This window comes from Chiloscyllium plagiosum, unplaced genomic scaffold (assembly GCF_037043375.1).
Source record: "Chiloscyllium plagiosum isolate Xiang-an unplaced genomic scaffold, Cpla_swu_hap1 HiC_scaffold_34, whole genome shotgun sequence".
Lineage (NCBI taxonomy): Eukaryota > Metazoa > Chordata > Chondrichthyes > Orectolobiformes > Hemiscylliidae > Chiloscyllium > Chiloscyllium plagiosum.
Genome location: NW_028270172.1, coordinates 28704918 through 28717175, shown reverse-complemented (window position 1 = coordinate 28717175; position 12258 = coordinate 28704918). Strand labels below are relative to the sequence as shown.

The following is a 12258-nucleotide window of genomic DNA, read 5'->3' as shown; positions in this document are numbered from 1 at the left end:
GCTGGAAATGCGCGGCTGGTCAGGCAGTATCCGAGGAGCAGGAGAATCGAAGTTTCAGGCATGAGCCCTTCATTAAGCAGTCCTCACTTTCTCCGAGAGAGCCTGTGAGGAGGAGACTCATAAGTTCCATGGACAATAGGGAAGGAGGCCTGGTCTCTCAAGGACTGTGTAAAAAATCTAGGCTACCATTTCCTGCATTGCTGTTGCACCCGGTGTTGTCTCCTCTACATCGGGGAGACAGGACGCCTTTTTGTGTAACATTTCAGAGAACATCTCTGGGATACCTGCACCCACCAACCCCACCGCCCTGTGGCTGAACACTTCAACTCCCCCTCCCACTCCGTCAAGGGCATGTAGGTCCTGAGCCTCATCCACCACCAAACTGTTACCACCCGATGCCTCAAGGAGGAACGCCTCACATTCCACCTTGGGACCCTGCAACCACACGGGGTAAATGTGGATTTCAACAGCTTCTTCATTTTCCCTCCCTCCACATTGGCCCGGTCCCAAGCCTCCAACTTGGCACTGCCCTCTGGACCCATCCATCACTCCCCTCTCTGACCTATCACTTTCTCCCTCACCTTCATCCAACTATCACCCAACCCCCCCACCCTCTCCCGCCCCCCCGCCCCACATTTATCTCGCAACCCCGACCCACAAGCCTCATTCCTGATGAAGGGCTTATGCCCGAAACATCGATTCTCCTGCTCCTCAGATGCTGCCTGACCTGTTGTGCTTTTCCAGCGTCACACTCTCGACTGAGCTCCAGCATCTGCAGTCTTCACTTTCTCCTAGTTACCAACACTCTGTCATTGTGACCCTTGATGTGGCCACTGTGCTTCAGTGTTCAATCCAAATGTCAGACTTTGCCCCAGTATTTTTGTTATACTTTGAAGATTTATCCATATTCCAAAACAGGTGGGAATCTTGCATTTTTTCATGGTTCTTTTTAGCCCCATCAGTCAGAAAACATTAAAAAGCATCACAGCAGATGCAAGCTAGATTTTCAATCTCGAGGCAGCTAGTAAGAGCAGGTAAATTTTCAGTTGCCAACCAGAACCTAATCTGGAAACAGGCATTAAGCTCTTTACATATGTAAGTGCAGGACCTAGCATCTTTTTGAAGTTCTCTTTGCAAAAGTGGTTTGCCCTGAGGCAGCAGTTCATCTGAGGGTCATCACTGGCATTTCAGTGACCTGATGCCCATTCTGTTATGCCAGTGAGTTGTCCTTGAAAGCCCATTGGGTTCTGCAGATTGCTGGCTCCCATGTTAATGAGGGTCAATGTCATGTGCATCTCTGACCTCTCCATACAGGTGTGAGGATTTGTCCCCTTTTTGCCTATTGTTGTGAATAGTCAAATTTCTAAACATTTCTGTTTACAGGAATGCACCCACAATTACACCTTGATGAGAATTTATTCTGCCCTAAAATCTGATCAGTCAAATAACTGTAAGTCCCAAAATATTGAAAATCTTAAGATAGAGTTTACCTTTACAGGTGGGCAATTAAATCCCTTACAGATACAATAGAATTATATACAGATTTGTCAGTCAACAAATGTGCTTTCTCCAGTGGAGAAATCTGGAAGGTGCAAACCAAAATAAAGGAATTTCAATGAGAGAACCTTACTAGTTCATGTTTGCTAAACAGGTGAGATAGGTTAAGTTTGTGAGGGAAAGATACAATTAAGATTATTAATATTGCTAAAAAGCGAGATGCATTGCTAAAGCTTTTTGATGCCAGGTACGTAGATTATACATCTGAATAATTAGCTGATTGAATCAAATGACATGTTCTTTTAGTTGTTTGTAATAGACAGAGTACATACTGTATCCAACCGGTTTCTGCTTTAGAAAAAATCTCCAGTTAGATATGATTCTGCAATCGGGCAGCACTTACTGAATAAAACTGACTGCCCCTCATGAGTATGTCCAGAACCAGAGGACCTGGTCTCAGAATTAAAGGGAACAAATTTAAGTTGGAGATGATGCGGAATTTATTCTGAGTGTTGAGGGTCTTTGGAACTCCTTGCTATAGAGAGCTGTGGGGAATTCCTTGTGTATATTTAAGGCTCAGATACATAGATTCTTGATCAGTCAGGGAATCCAGCGCTACGAGGAAAGGATAGGAAAGTAGCAATGAGGATTGTTGGATCAGTCATGTGTTCTTATTGAATGGCAGAGCAGGCTTGAGGGGCTGAATGGCCGCTCCTGGTCTTATGGCCTATTAGCTACTCAAACAGCTCAGTTATGACAGTCAGATAGAGCTCAGAGTGTGGCTCACTTATGTTTGCTAGAAACAACACACATTCATATTTAATGATCCCCTTTCATTGAAACTAAAAAGATTATGTCTCAACCTAATTTCTTTTTGGAGAGCTTATAGTTCCCATTGCTTTCTCCCTGGCTGTCTCAGGCAATCAGAGTCAATTCACCTCCCAGTCAGCACATCTTTTCTCCCTCGGTATAAATTGTTGGGACCATTTTGAAATTTGGCATTTTTGCATTTGTTCTGATGAATGCACGATGCAAATCCATTTTTCATCAATGTTCAAGCTCTGTGTTACCAAGCACGTACTAATCTTAGTGATGCATTAAAGTTACAATACAAATCATTTTAGATTCAATGAAATTTCAAATTTCTTGGACCAGGACTCGAGCACTCTATCCAGAGCTAATCTTATCAAAATTTGATGGGTTACATAGATTACAACCTCGCTTTCTGGGGAGATAAGCACAAATATTTCTTTTGCTATATGTCCACATCCATAGATGCTCAACTTGGAGATATCTTCATTTTTTTTTTATCCCGGTTGTATAAAATTAGTAAAATTAAAATAAAATGGTCACTTTTCTTTGTGGGTTCAGGCACCTTCACTGACCCACAACCCAGTGACAGATTCCATATTTGCCTATTTTAGTGTGTTGCTCAGGCTCAACTAATTCTCCAGATCTGAGGTGGTGAATCTGATTTAAATACTTCATTATTTTGTATCTTTTCATGAAGGAACTTGCATGCACGAAGAAGACAATACATCAATGAAAAACTGGAAACAATTTACAGCCTTTTATGTGGGGTTGTCAATATGAAATGCAAGGATCTCAAACGTCTTGTAAGTCCTTTTGTTTTACTCCTCGTTACAGCATAAGAGATGACTTTAGAGGGCTACAGTGAATGGGACTACCTGGGTGGGTCGTTTGGGAGCAAATCCAGACAGGATATCCTCCTTCTGTATTGCAAAATTCTATGATTCCATGATACATGTAGAAGCAAAGATATTGAATCTAAGATTTAATTTTGGTCACTGATATGATACATAAATAATGGAAGCCTTATGTCTCGTAAGATGCTTCATATTGTGGTGGTCAGCACAATATGGTCGAGTTGAAGGAGCAGTGGTATTATTGCTGGACTTTTAATCCAGAGACCCAAGTAATGTTCTGGGGAACCTGGATTCAAATTCCAGGTGATCGAATTTGAATTCAATAAAAAATCTGGAATTCAGAGTCCAATGCTGACCACGAATCTATTGCCAATTGTCAGAAGGACCCATCTGGTTCACTAATGTCCTTCAGGAAAGGAAACTGCCATCCTTACCTGATCTGGCCTACATGTGACTCCAAGGTAGACAAGCAGGAGGCTGGAAGAACACAGCAAGCCAGGCAGCATCAGAAGATGGAGAGGTCAACGTTTCAATGTATAACCTTTCTTCAGGACTGGAGATGGGGGTAGGGGAGGATGCAGCTAAGTGGGGGGGGGGGGGGGTGGGTATGGCGGGTGCCGGAGGTGGGATGGGGAGAGTAGCAGAATGGTGAGGTAGTGATCGGTGGGCACAGGTAGTGGGTATAACCTGCTTGGTCAGTGGGAGGGATGAATCTGGTTGGTAGCTGGAAGGAAGGCTCGGTAGGTGGAATGGAAGTGAGTAGGGGGGGCTGGAAAGGGAGTGGGTGGGAAGGTTATTTGAAATTGGAGAACTCTATGTTAAGCTGCCTCATCAGATGATGAGGTGTTCCTCCAGTTGCAGACTGATTCACTGCAGGAATGGTGGAGGCTGAGGATGGACATGTCATAGGGGGAGTGGGAGGGGGAATTGAAATGGGTGGGGACCGAGAGGTCAGGGTGGCCATTTCAGACCCAGTGAAGATAAGCAGTGAAACAAACACCTAGCCTGCGCTGAGCCTCACTGATGTAGAGAAGACCATTGGATTCATTAAACTAGGTTGGAGGACATGCAGGTGAACCCCTCAGGCGACTGACTGTGTGGAGTTTGCACGTTCTCCCCGTGTCTGCGTGGGTTTCCTCCGGGTGCTCCGGTTTCCTCCCACAGTCCAAAGATGTGCAGGTCAGGTGAATTGGCCATGCTAAATTGCCCGTAGTGTTAGGTAAGGGGTAAATGTAGGGGTATGGGTGGGTTGAGCTTTGGCGGGTCGGTGTGGACTTGTTGGGCCGAAGGGCCTGTTTCCACACTGTAATGTAATGTAATCTAATCTAATCTATGTCTTACTCAGAAGGACTGTTTGGGGCCCTGGATAGAGGTGGGGGTTGGTGTGCCAGCAGGTTTTGCATCTTTTATGGTTGCAGGGGAAGGTGCCTGGAGGTTTGAGGGGGTTAGTGGGGAGAGTGGCGTGACCTAAGGATTGGTGAAAGGAACAGTCCTTGCGGAAGGCAGAGCAGGGTGGTGGAGTGGAAGGGTGAAAGATGGTCTGAGTGGCGGTGTCTAATTGGAGTTGGTGGAAGCGTTTGAGGGTGATATGTTGGATGCGGAGGCGAGTGGGGTGGAAAGTGAGGACAAGGGGGACCCTGTCTTTATTTTGTTTGGAGGAGAGTTTAGAGCAGTGGAGCGGGGAATGGAGGAGGTACGGTGGAGGGCTGTCTGGATGACAGAGGGAGAAAAAGGACATTGTTTAAAACAAGTGGACAACTAGGATGCTTGGGAGTTGAATGTCTCATCAGAGCAGATGCGATGGAGATGGAGGAATTGGGAAACAGGATGATGGTTTTGCAGGATGCAGGGTGAGAGGAGGTTTAGTCCAGATGATTATGGAAGTCTGTGGGTTTATAGTAAATGTTGGTCCATAAACCGTCGCTGGAGATGGAAACAGAGAGGTCAAGAAAGGGGTGGGAGGTGTCTGAGATAGACCAAGTAAATTTGAGGACGGGGTGTAAGTTTAAGCAAATTTGATGAACTGCTCCAATTCAACATGGGTGCAGGATGCAGGAACAAATGTAATGGCAGAAGAATTGGGGAACAGCACTGGTGTACATACTGTTCAACACAACCGACAAAGAGGCAGGCATAGCTAGACCCTCCACAATGTGGTTGACTCTTAACTGCTCTCTGGACATTTAGAAAGAGCAATAAATGTTGGTGTAATCACCATGCCCACATCCCATGAATGAATTTTAAAAGAAAACACTATGTTAAACATTGCTTGGTGTGGCTGAGGAGCTAGACAAATTCCAAAGGTTTATGGTTTTCACTGGCTACCTGCCAGTTGTCATTGTCCATTATCTTCATATGTCACATGCAGGTGTTCTTGTAAAGAGTCCTGGACACCTAGGAATTGTGACCCAATTGCTAATTCGCTGGACAGAGGGTATTTGGATATTGGGCTGTTATCCATTTGACCAATATGGCCAAGCCAACACCCACTATGGCTTAGTAAAGAGTGTATGCAGATGGAATTAGAACATTCCTGGACCTTTGATTTGGAAACCTTGACTCGCCAAGAGATGCCCAGGATACAGCTTAGACAGTAAAGATGGAAACTCCTGCCATATGTATGTTTTCCAGATGTCTTCACTGTACTGAAGAGCACTGAGGATGCAGGCTTGCATTTTTGCGTTTTCCAAACTCTGTTGTCCCACACATTCTTATTCAGCTTGGATATAATAGTTCAATTTTTTGTGAGGCATGTGTTGATTTCAGCCTGAAGTCACAGATTTCTGGTGATTGTGGAGTCGAGATATGTGAAGTTATCTTTAACCTTCATTATCAATACTGATGCAGTGGTATGGAAACATCATGGAGCATGAAATTTGTCTTCTTGATGCTGATCGTTAAACCAGCCTCTAGAGCTGCTTTCGAGAATCTACCACTGCAAATGTTGGTCCTTCATCATTACTGCAGAGTTGCTACCTAATGATGCCTTGATGCACCTTTCTGTTGGATCCACAAGGAATAAAGCTAAATAGCTTTCCACCTGTATGTAAATAAGAGATGAAGAGTGAAATAAGGATGAAGGTGTATAACAACAGAAATAATACAGAGATGAGGGGAAGTCTTTCCCCTGAGTTTTATGTAACTTTGGAATATGCCTCAGATGGGGTGGAAGGGGGAATCATTGAATATTTTTAAGGCACCCAGTTAGATAAATTCTTGTTTGGCAAGGGAATTAATGTTATAGTAGATGGAACTTGGGAATGTGGAATTCAGAACACCAACAGATCTGACATGATCTTATTGAATGGCTGAACAAGCTTAAAGTGCTGAATGGCCTATTTCAGCTCCTAACTTCTATGTTAGTTATATTCAAAACCACATTGGTGCTGAATACAACCCTGTTGGATACTACTACAGATCTCAAAGGGCTCTGAATTTGCCCTGTCATAGCTGACCTTGCTCATTGTTTTGTCACAGAAAAAGAGATCACACTGAACAGCATTGGTAGGCAGCCAATTTTCTACAGCTTAAACAGAATAACAGTACTTACGTGGTCAACTGCTTTGGGGAGGCAATCCTCATGGTCAAAACCAAAACAACAAATTGCAGAAATCCGAAACAAAAACAGTTTTTCCAGCAGCTTCTGTTTTTGAAAAATTCATGGTCTACTCTGTGTACACAGTGTTGAGAATGTCATATTAATTGTTGATCTTACAGTTTTGAAAACAACACTGGGATTCAGGGTAGATGTGTTCAGCTGGGATCAGCATTCTCTTAACAGCAACGCCCACAAGTACTTGTCTCATAATGTTTAACAAGGAGAAGCCTCAATAGTTGTTGCAATCACTGTGGTTGGCCTTGTTCTTGTGTGGGATTAAAATCTATGCATTACGCTTATCCTGAGCCACTGCCTCCTTTCCCCTAGTAAAGAGCTATGGATACCCAGGAGTTGTGACCCAGTTGTTAATTCACTGGACAGAGAGTATTTGGATATTGGGCTGTTATCCATTAGACAAATATGGCCAAGCCAACACCCAGTGTGGCTGAGCAAAGAGTGTATACAGATGGAATTAGCACCTTCCTGGATCTCTGATTTGGAAACCTTGACTTGCCAAGAGATGCTCAGTGACAGAGGTTTGTGTAGATGATACAGGAATGCTTAAGAGTACAGGCTGTATAGTTATAGATGGATTGCTTCCTGCTTTACTCATGAAAAGCTGTTTAATAATTTTGTTCAGCTCTTCCATTGTTGGTTCGATATTCTGCTCTGCCCAGCCATCTGGTCTTCTCAGGGTGGCTAAAGCTTTCTCAGTGACAGTATTCTTCTCCCAAACAACAACTTCAGGTAGCCTTCTAGCAGGGTGGCTCAGTGGTTAGCATTGCTGCCTTACAGCGCCAGGGACCTGGGTTTGATTCCTGCCTCGCAGGACTGTCTATGTGGAGTTTGCACATTCTGCCTGTGTTTGTTTGGGTTTCCCCCCTTGTTCCAAAAGATGTGCAGGTCAGGTGAATTGGCCATGCTAAGTTGCCCATAGTGTTAGGTGCATTAGTCAGGGGTAAATATAGAGAAATGAGTCTGGGTGGGTTACTCTTTGGAGGGTCGTTTGGGCCAAAGGGCCTATTTCCACATTGTAGGGAATCTAATCTATTCTGCACTTCAATGATGTATTGCAGATGTTGCTGACATTCATTGCCTTTGTTTTTAATGGAGTCAATTTTTTTACTGCTGGATGTGTTTGCATATTTAATCCCTTGATACATATACTTAGCATTCCCTGTGCTGAAGAACATCTGGACATTCCAGGGCAGCACTTAGCAGTCAGTGGACTTTACTCTAAGTGGCTCCTAGTGTATTCATAGCCTTAGTTCTCAGTTTTCAGATCCCTCTTGTGATTCAAGGGAATGAACTGCTGGCTTCAATGACAGGTTCTATTATGATGATGATGTCCTTGAACCAGTCAGCGTTTGTCTGCTGTTGCTTGCTTTATGTTAAGAGTGCTGTGTTGTATTGGAGGAGAAAGTGAGGTCTGCAGATGCTGGAGATCAGAGCTGAAAATGTGTTGCTGGAAGAGCGCAGCAGGTCAGGCAGCATCCAGGGAACAGGAGAATCGACGTTTCGGGCATAAGCCTGAAGAAGGTTCCTGAAGAAGGGCATATGCCCGAAATGTCGATTCTCCTGTTCCCTGGATGCTGCCTGACTTGCTGCGCTTTTCCAGCAACACATTTTCAGCTGTGTTGTATTGGAGTCTTGCTCATTTTAGCACTTAGTGTGGAAATGCTAGACAGTGCCTGTTCAATCAAGTTGACCAACTTCATTTTTTAAAATTTGAGTACGCAAGATGAAGAACCTTTCTGCTTTGAATGAGAAGGTATCAAAGATTGCATCCTCACCTACATTCACACCAGGAATTGATGTGTGTCAGGGTCAGCATGATGGCTGCTGTGTGTGTTGAGAATGCTGTTCAGAGAGTCATGGCTGAGTGATTATTGGATGTGGGGAATGTGAATACCCTGATCTTGGATAGCTACAGGATGTTTATGGCATGGTTTAGTCTGAAAGAAGATGTCGGGGTGTTTCCAAAGTTGTGGTCGCTGTATAACTCGTGTACAGTACTCTCTGTCCAGTCACACTTTCTTTTCCCATGATGCATGAGGCAGGATTCCAATGATGCCCATTCTTGAATTGAAATCTCCAGAAAGTAAACAGGTAGATAGGAAGAAACTTTACCCCTCGATGGAGGGATCAATGACCAAGGGACAAGTTGTAAGGTAGGGGCAGAAGGTTTAGAGAATATTTGAGGAAAAGCCTTTTCGCCAAGAGGGTGGTGGGAATCTGGAACTCCCTACCCACAAGGGTGGTGGAGGCAGAAACTCTCTTTATATTTAAGAAGTATTTAGATGAGCACTCGTGATGCCAAGACATATGGGCTGGGAAATGGGATTAGGATAGCTATGTTGGATTTTATATCGACTGGAGTGGAGGACTTTTCCTTGTGCCATAGATCTTGATGATTCTATGTTCTCACTTAGAGATTTGTGCTGATATGAGTATCAAGCTCACCATAGAACTGGGTCATTGTCCTTCTATAGGCGAGCACAACATTGAAGCAGATATAGTCATGATGTTAACAGGCACTGTATGAGTTGAGAGGCTGTTGGAGGGAACATGTTCTGATCCATTTGTGAGGGTTCAGTTATTGAGAGTTGCATGCGCCTTGCAACACTTTGCTCATGCACTTTGTCTGAGCTGTTCCCTTTGTCATGTATCATTTTTCTGTCAGTGATCCGCTCCAGGTATTAATGTAGTAAATCTTTTAAGAACTGTTTCAGATGTGTTAACATCCTTCTGTTAAGTACAGTGACAAGTACTTTATACAGAACTCCAGACGTAGTCACACTCATGTGAGCCTGGCCTCTTGTAGGGATGCTACATTGATGTTCGGCTGAACAAATTCTGTGTTTGATCATGGTCATTTTATACGTTATCGGTCAAGTGGAGGTTTATTGTCAGACCTCTGCACATGATCCTGAAGTTCAAGCTTGACATCTTCCTTTTTGTTTGGTTTATTTATTTACCTGCTGTAATACATTTCATCCTCTTGCTGATCTCTAAGCTCCAACGCAAAACTCCAGTCATTAACGCACCTGGTAAGTCAGCACCTGACTGGCTGAGGATCTGGGTAAAAACAAGGACTGCAGATGCGGGAAACCAGAGTCTCGATTAGAGTGGTGCTAGAAAAGCACAGCAGGTCAGGCAGCATCTGAGGAGCAAGAAAATCCAAGTTTCGGGCAAAAGCCCTTTGCCCGAAATGTCGAATTCTCTGGATAGACATGAGGGGGGAGGTGTGAGCACAAGTTTTACACCTCTTGCGGCAAGGGAAGGTGCTGGGAGTGGAGGGTGGTTTGGTGGGGGGGGTATGGGCTTAACGAGGGAGTCGTGAAGGGAATGGTCTCTGTGGAATGCTGAAAGGGGTGGGCAGGGAAATATACCTCTGGTGGTGGGGTCTGACTGTAGATGGTGGAAATGATGGAGGATAATGTGGGGTAGGTGGTAGAGGTAGATAGGTGAGGTGGAAGGTGAGGACAGGGCAGGTGTTCTTCCTCGATGTGGTTGGAGGTGGGGTTAAAGGGCAGAGGTGTGAGAAGTGGAGGAGATGCACTGGAGGGCATTGCTGATCACGTGGGAGGGGAAATTGCAGTCCTTGAAGTAGGAGGCCATCTGGGATGTTCTGGAGTGGAATTGGTCCTGCTGGGACCAGATGCAGCAGAGGCCAAGGAATTTGGGTGTAAGGAATAGCATTTTTACAGGAGAGGGTTGGGAGGAGGTGTAGTCCAGGTAGTTGTGGGAGTCAGTGGGTTTGTAGTAGATGTCCGTGTTGAGTCGGTCGCTGGAGATGGAGATGGAGAGGTCCAGGAAGGGGAGGGAGGTGTCCAAGATGGTCCAGGTGAACTTGAGGTGAGGTTGGAAGGTGTTCATGAAGTTGATGAACTGTTCAACCTCCTCGAGGGAGCATGAGGTGGCACCGATACAGGCAGCGATGTAGTGGAGGAAAAGGTGGGGAATGGTGCCGGTGTAGCTGCGGAAGATGGACTGTTCCACGTACCCTACAATAAGGCAGGCATAGCTGGGGCCCATGCGGGTGCCCGTGGCAACCCCTTTGGTCTGGAGGAAGTAGGATGATTCAAAGAAGAAATTGTTGAGAGTGAGGACCAGTTCAGCCAATCGAATGAGTGTGTCAGAGGGAAGGTACTGGTTGGTTCAGTGGGACAGGAAGAAACGGAGGTCTTGGAGGCCTTCAGTATGGCAGACGGACATGTACAGGGACTGGATGTCCATGGTGAAGATGAGGCATTGGGGGCGAGGGAACCGAAAGTCGTGGAGGAGGTGGAGGGTGTGGGTAGTGTTCCGAATGTATGTGGGGAGATCCTAGATCAAGGGGGACAGGACAATGTCAAGGTATGCAGAGATGGGTTGGTGAGGCAGGGGCAGGCAGAGACAGTGGGTCAACTGGGCAGTCAGGTTGATACCAGCCTAGTATACTTAACCTTTCCTGATAACGTAATCCACTCATTTAAAGTATTAGTGTAGTAAACCATTTCTGAACTGCTTCCGAGGAGTTAACATCCTTCTGTTAAATATGGTGACAAGTACTGTATACAGAACATTCAGAGCTCTTTGCACCTCAGAAATCTGCAATCTCTTGCCACTTAGATAATATTTATTGTTTCAATTCATTCTGCAAAAATGGATATTGTCACACTTCCCAACATTATACTCTATTTACCAGATCTTTGCCCATCTACTTAACCTATCAATATCCCTTTGTAGGCTCCTTACCACTCCTTGTAGGCTTCACAACTCACTTTCCTATCTTCCTTTGTGTTATCAGCAAATTTAGCTGCCATTCCTAGCTCCTTTTATCCAAGTCATTTATATAAATTGTAAAGAGTTGAGGCCCCAGCACTGACTGCATGACACACCATTCCTGACATCCTGCTAGTCTGAAAATGACTAATTTATTCATATTCTCTACTTCCCGCTATCCAGCCAATCTTTTAGCAACATCAATGTATTATCCTATACCATGAACTTTTATTTGCAGCAGTAACCTTTGACAAGGAATCTTATCAAAGTGCCATCTGGAAGTCTGACTATAATATATTCACTAATTCACCTTTATCCACAGCACAAGTTACTTCTTCAAATAATTCCAATAAATTAGGTAAACATAATTTCCCTTTGACATGACCAAGAAGGCTGTACCTTGAATTCATTTAAGTGCCATGTTATATTATTTTTAATGATAACTTTTAACATTTTCCCTCTAACTGATGATAAGCTGTAGTTTCTTGCTTTGTTCCTTCCTCCCTTAGCCATTTTTCTGTCTAAAAGGACCTACCCTGAATCTAATGAGTTTTGGTAAATTAAAACCAGTGCATCAATATCTCACTAGCTATTTTTTTTTAAACCCTGCAATGAAATCCATCAAGACCTGAGGACTTGTTAACTCACAATTCTAAAGATTTATTCAATATTACTTCCCTGTTAGTGGTCATTTTCTTGAACTCCTCTCTCTATTTCAATTCTTGGTTT

At 44.3% G+C, this 12258-nt stretch overlaps 1 protein-coding gene across 4 annotated transcripts in view; it reads left to right on the top strand.

Annotated features, from left to right (window-relative positions):
- Positions 1-12258, top strand: part of LOC122564417 (uncharacterized) — an 84549-nt gene that overhangs the window by 28000 nt on the left and 44291 nt on the right. For all 4 annotated transcript variants that reach the window (XM_087978447.1, XM_043719253.2, XM_087978449.1 and 1 more), the window contains one exon: positions 3008-3113. In XM_087978447.1, coding sequence (XP_087834573.1) covers positions 3008-3113 — 106 coding nt within the window. The remainder of the gene's footprint in view (positions 1-3007; positions 3114-12258) is intronic.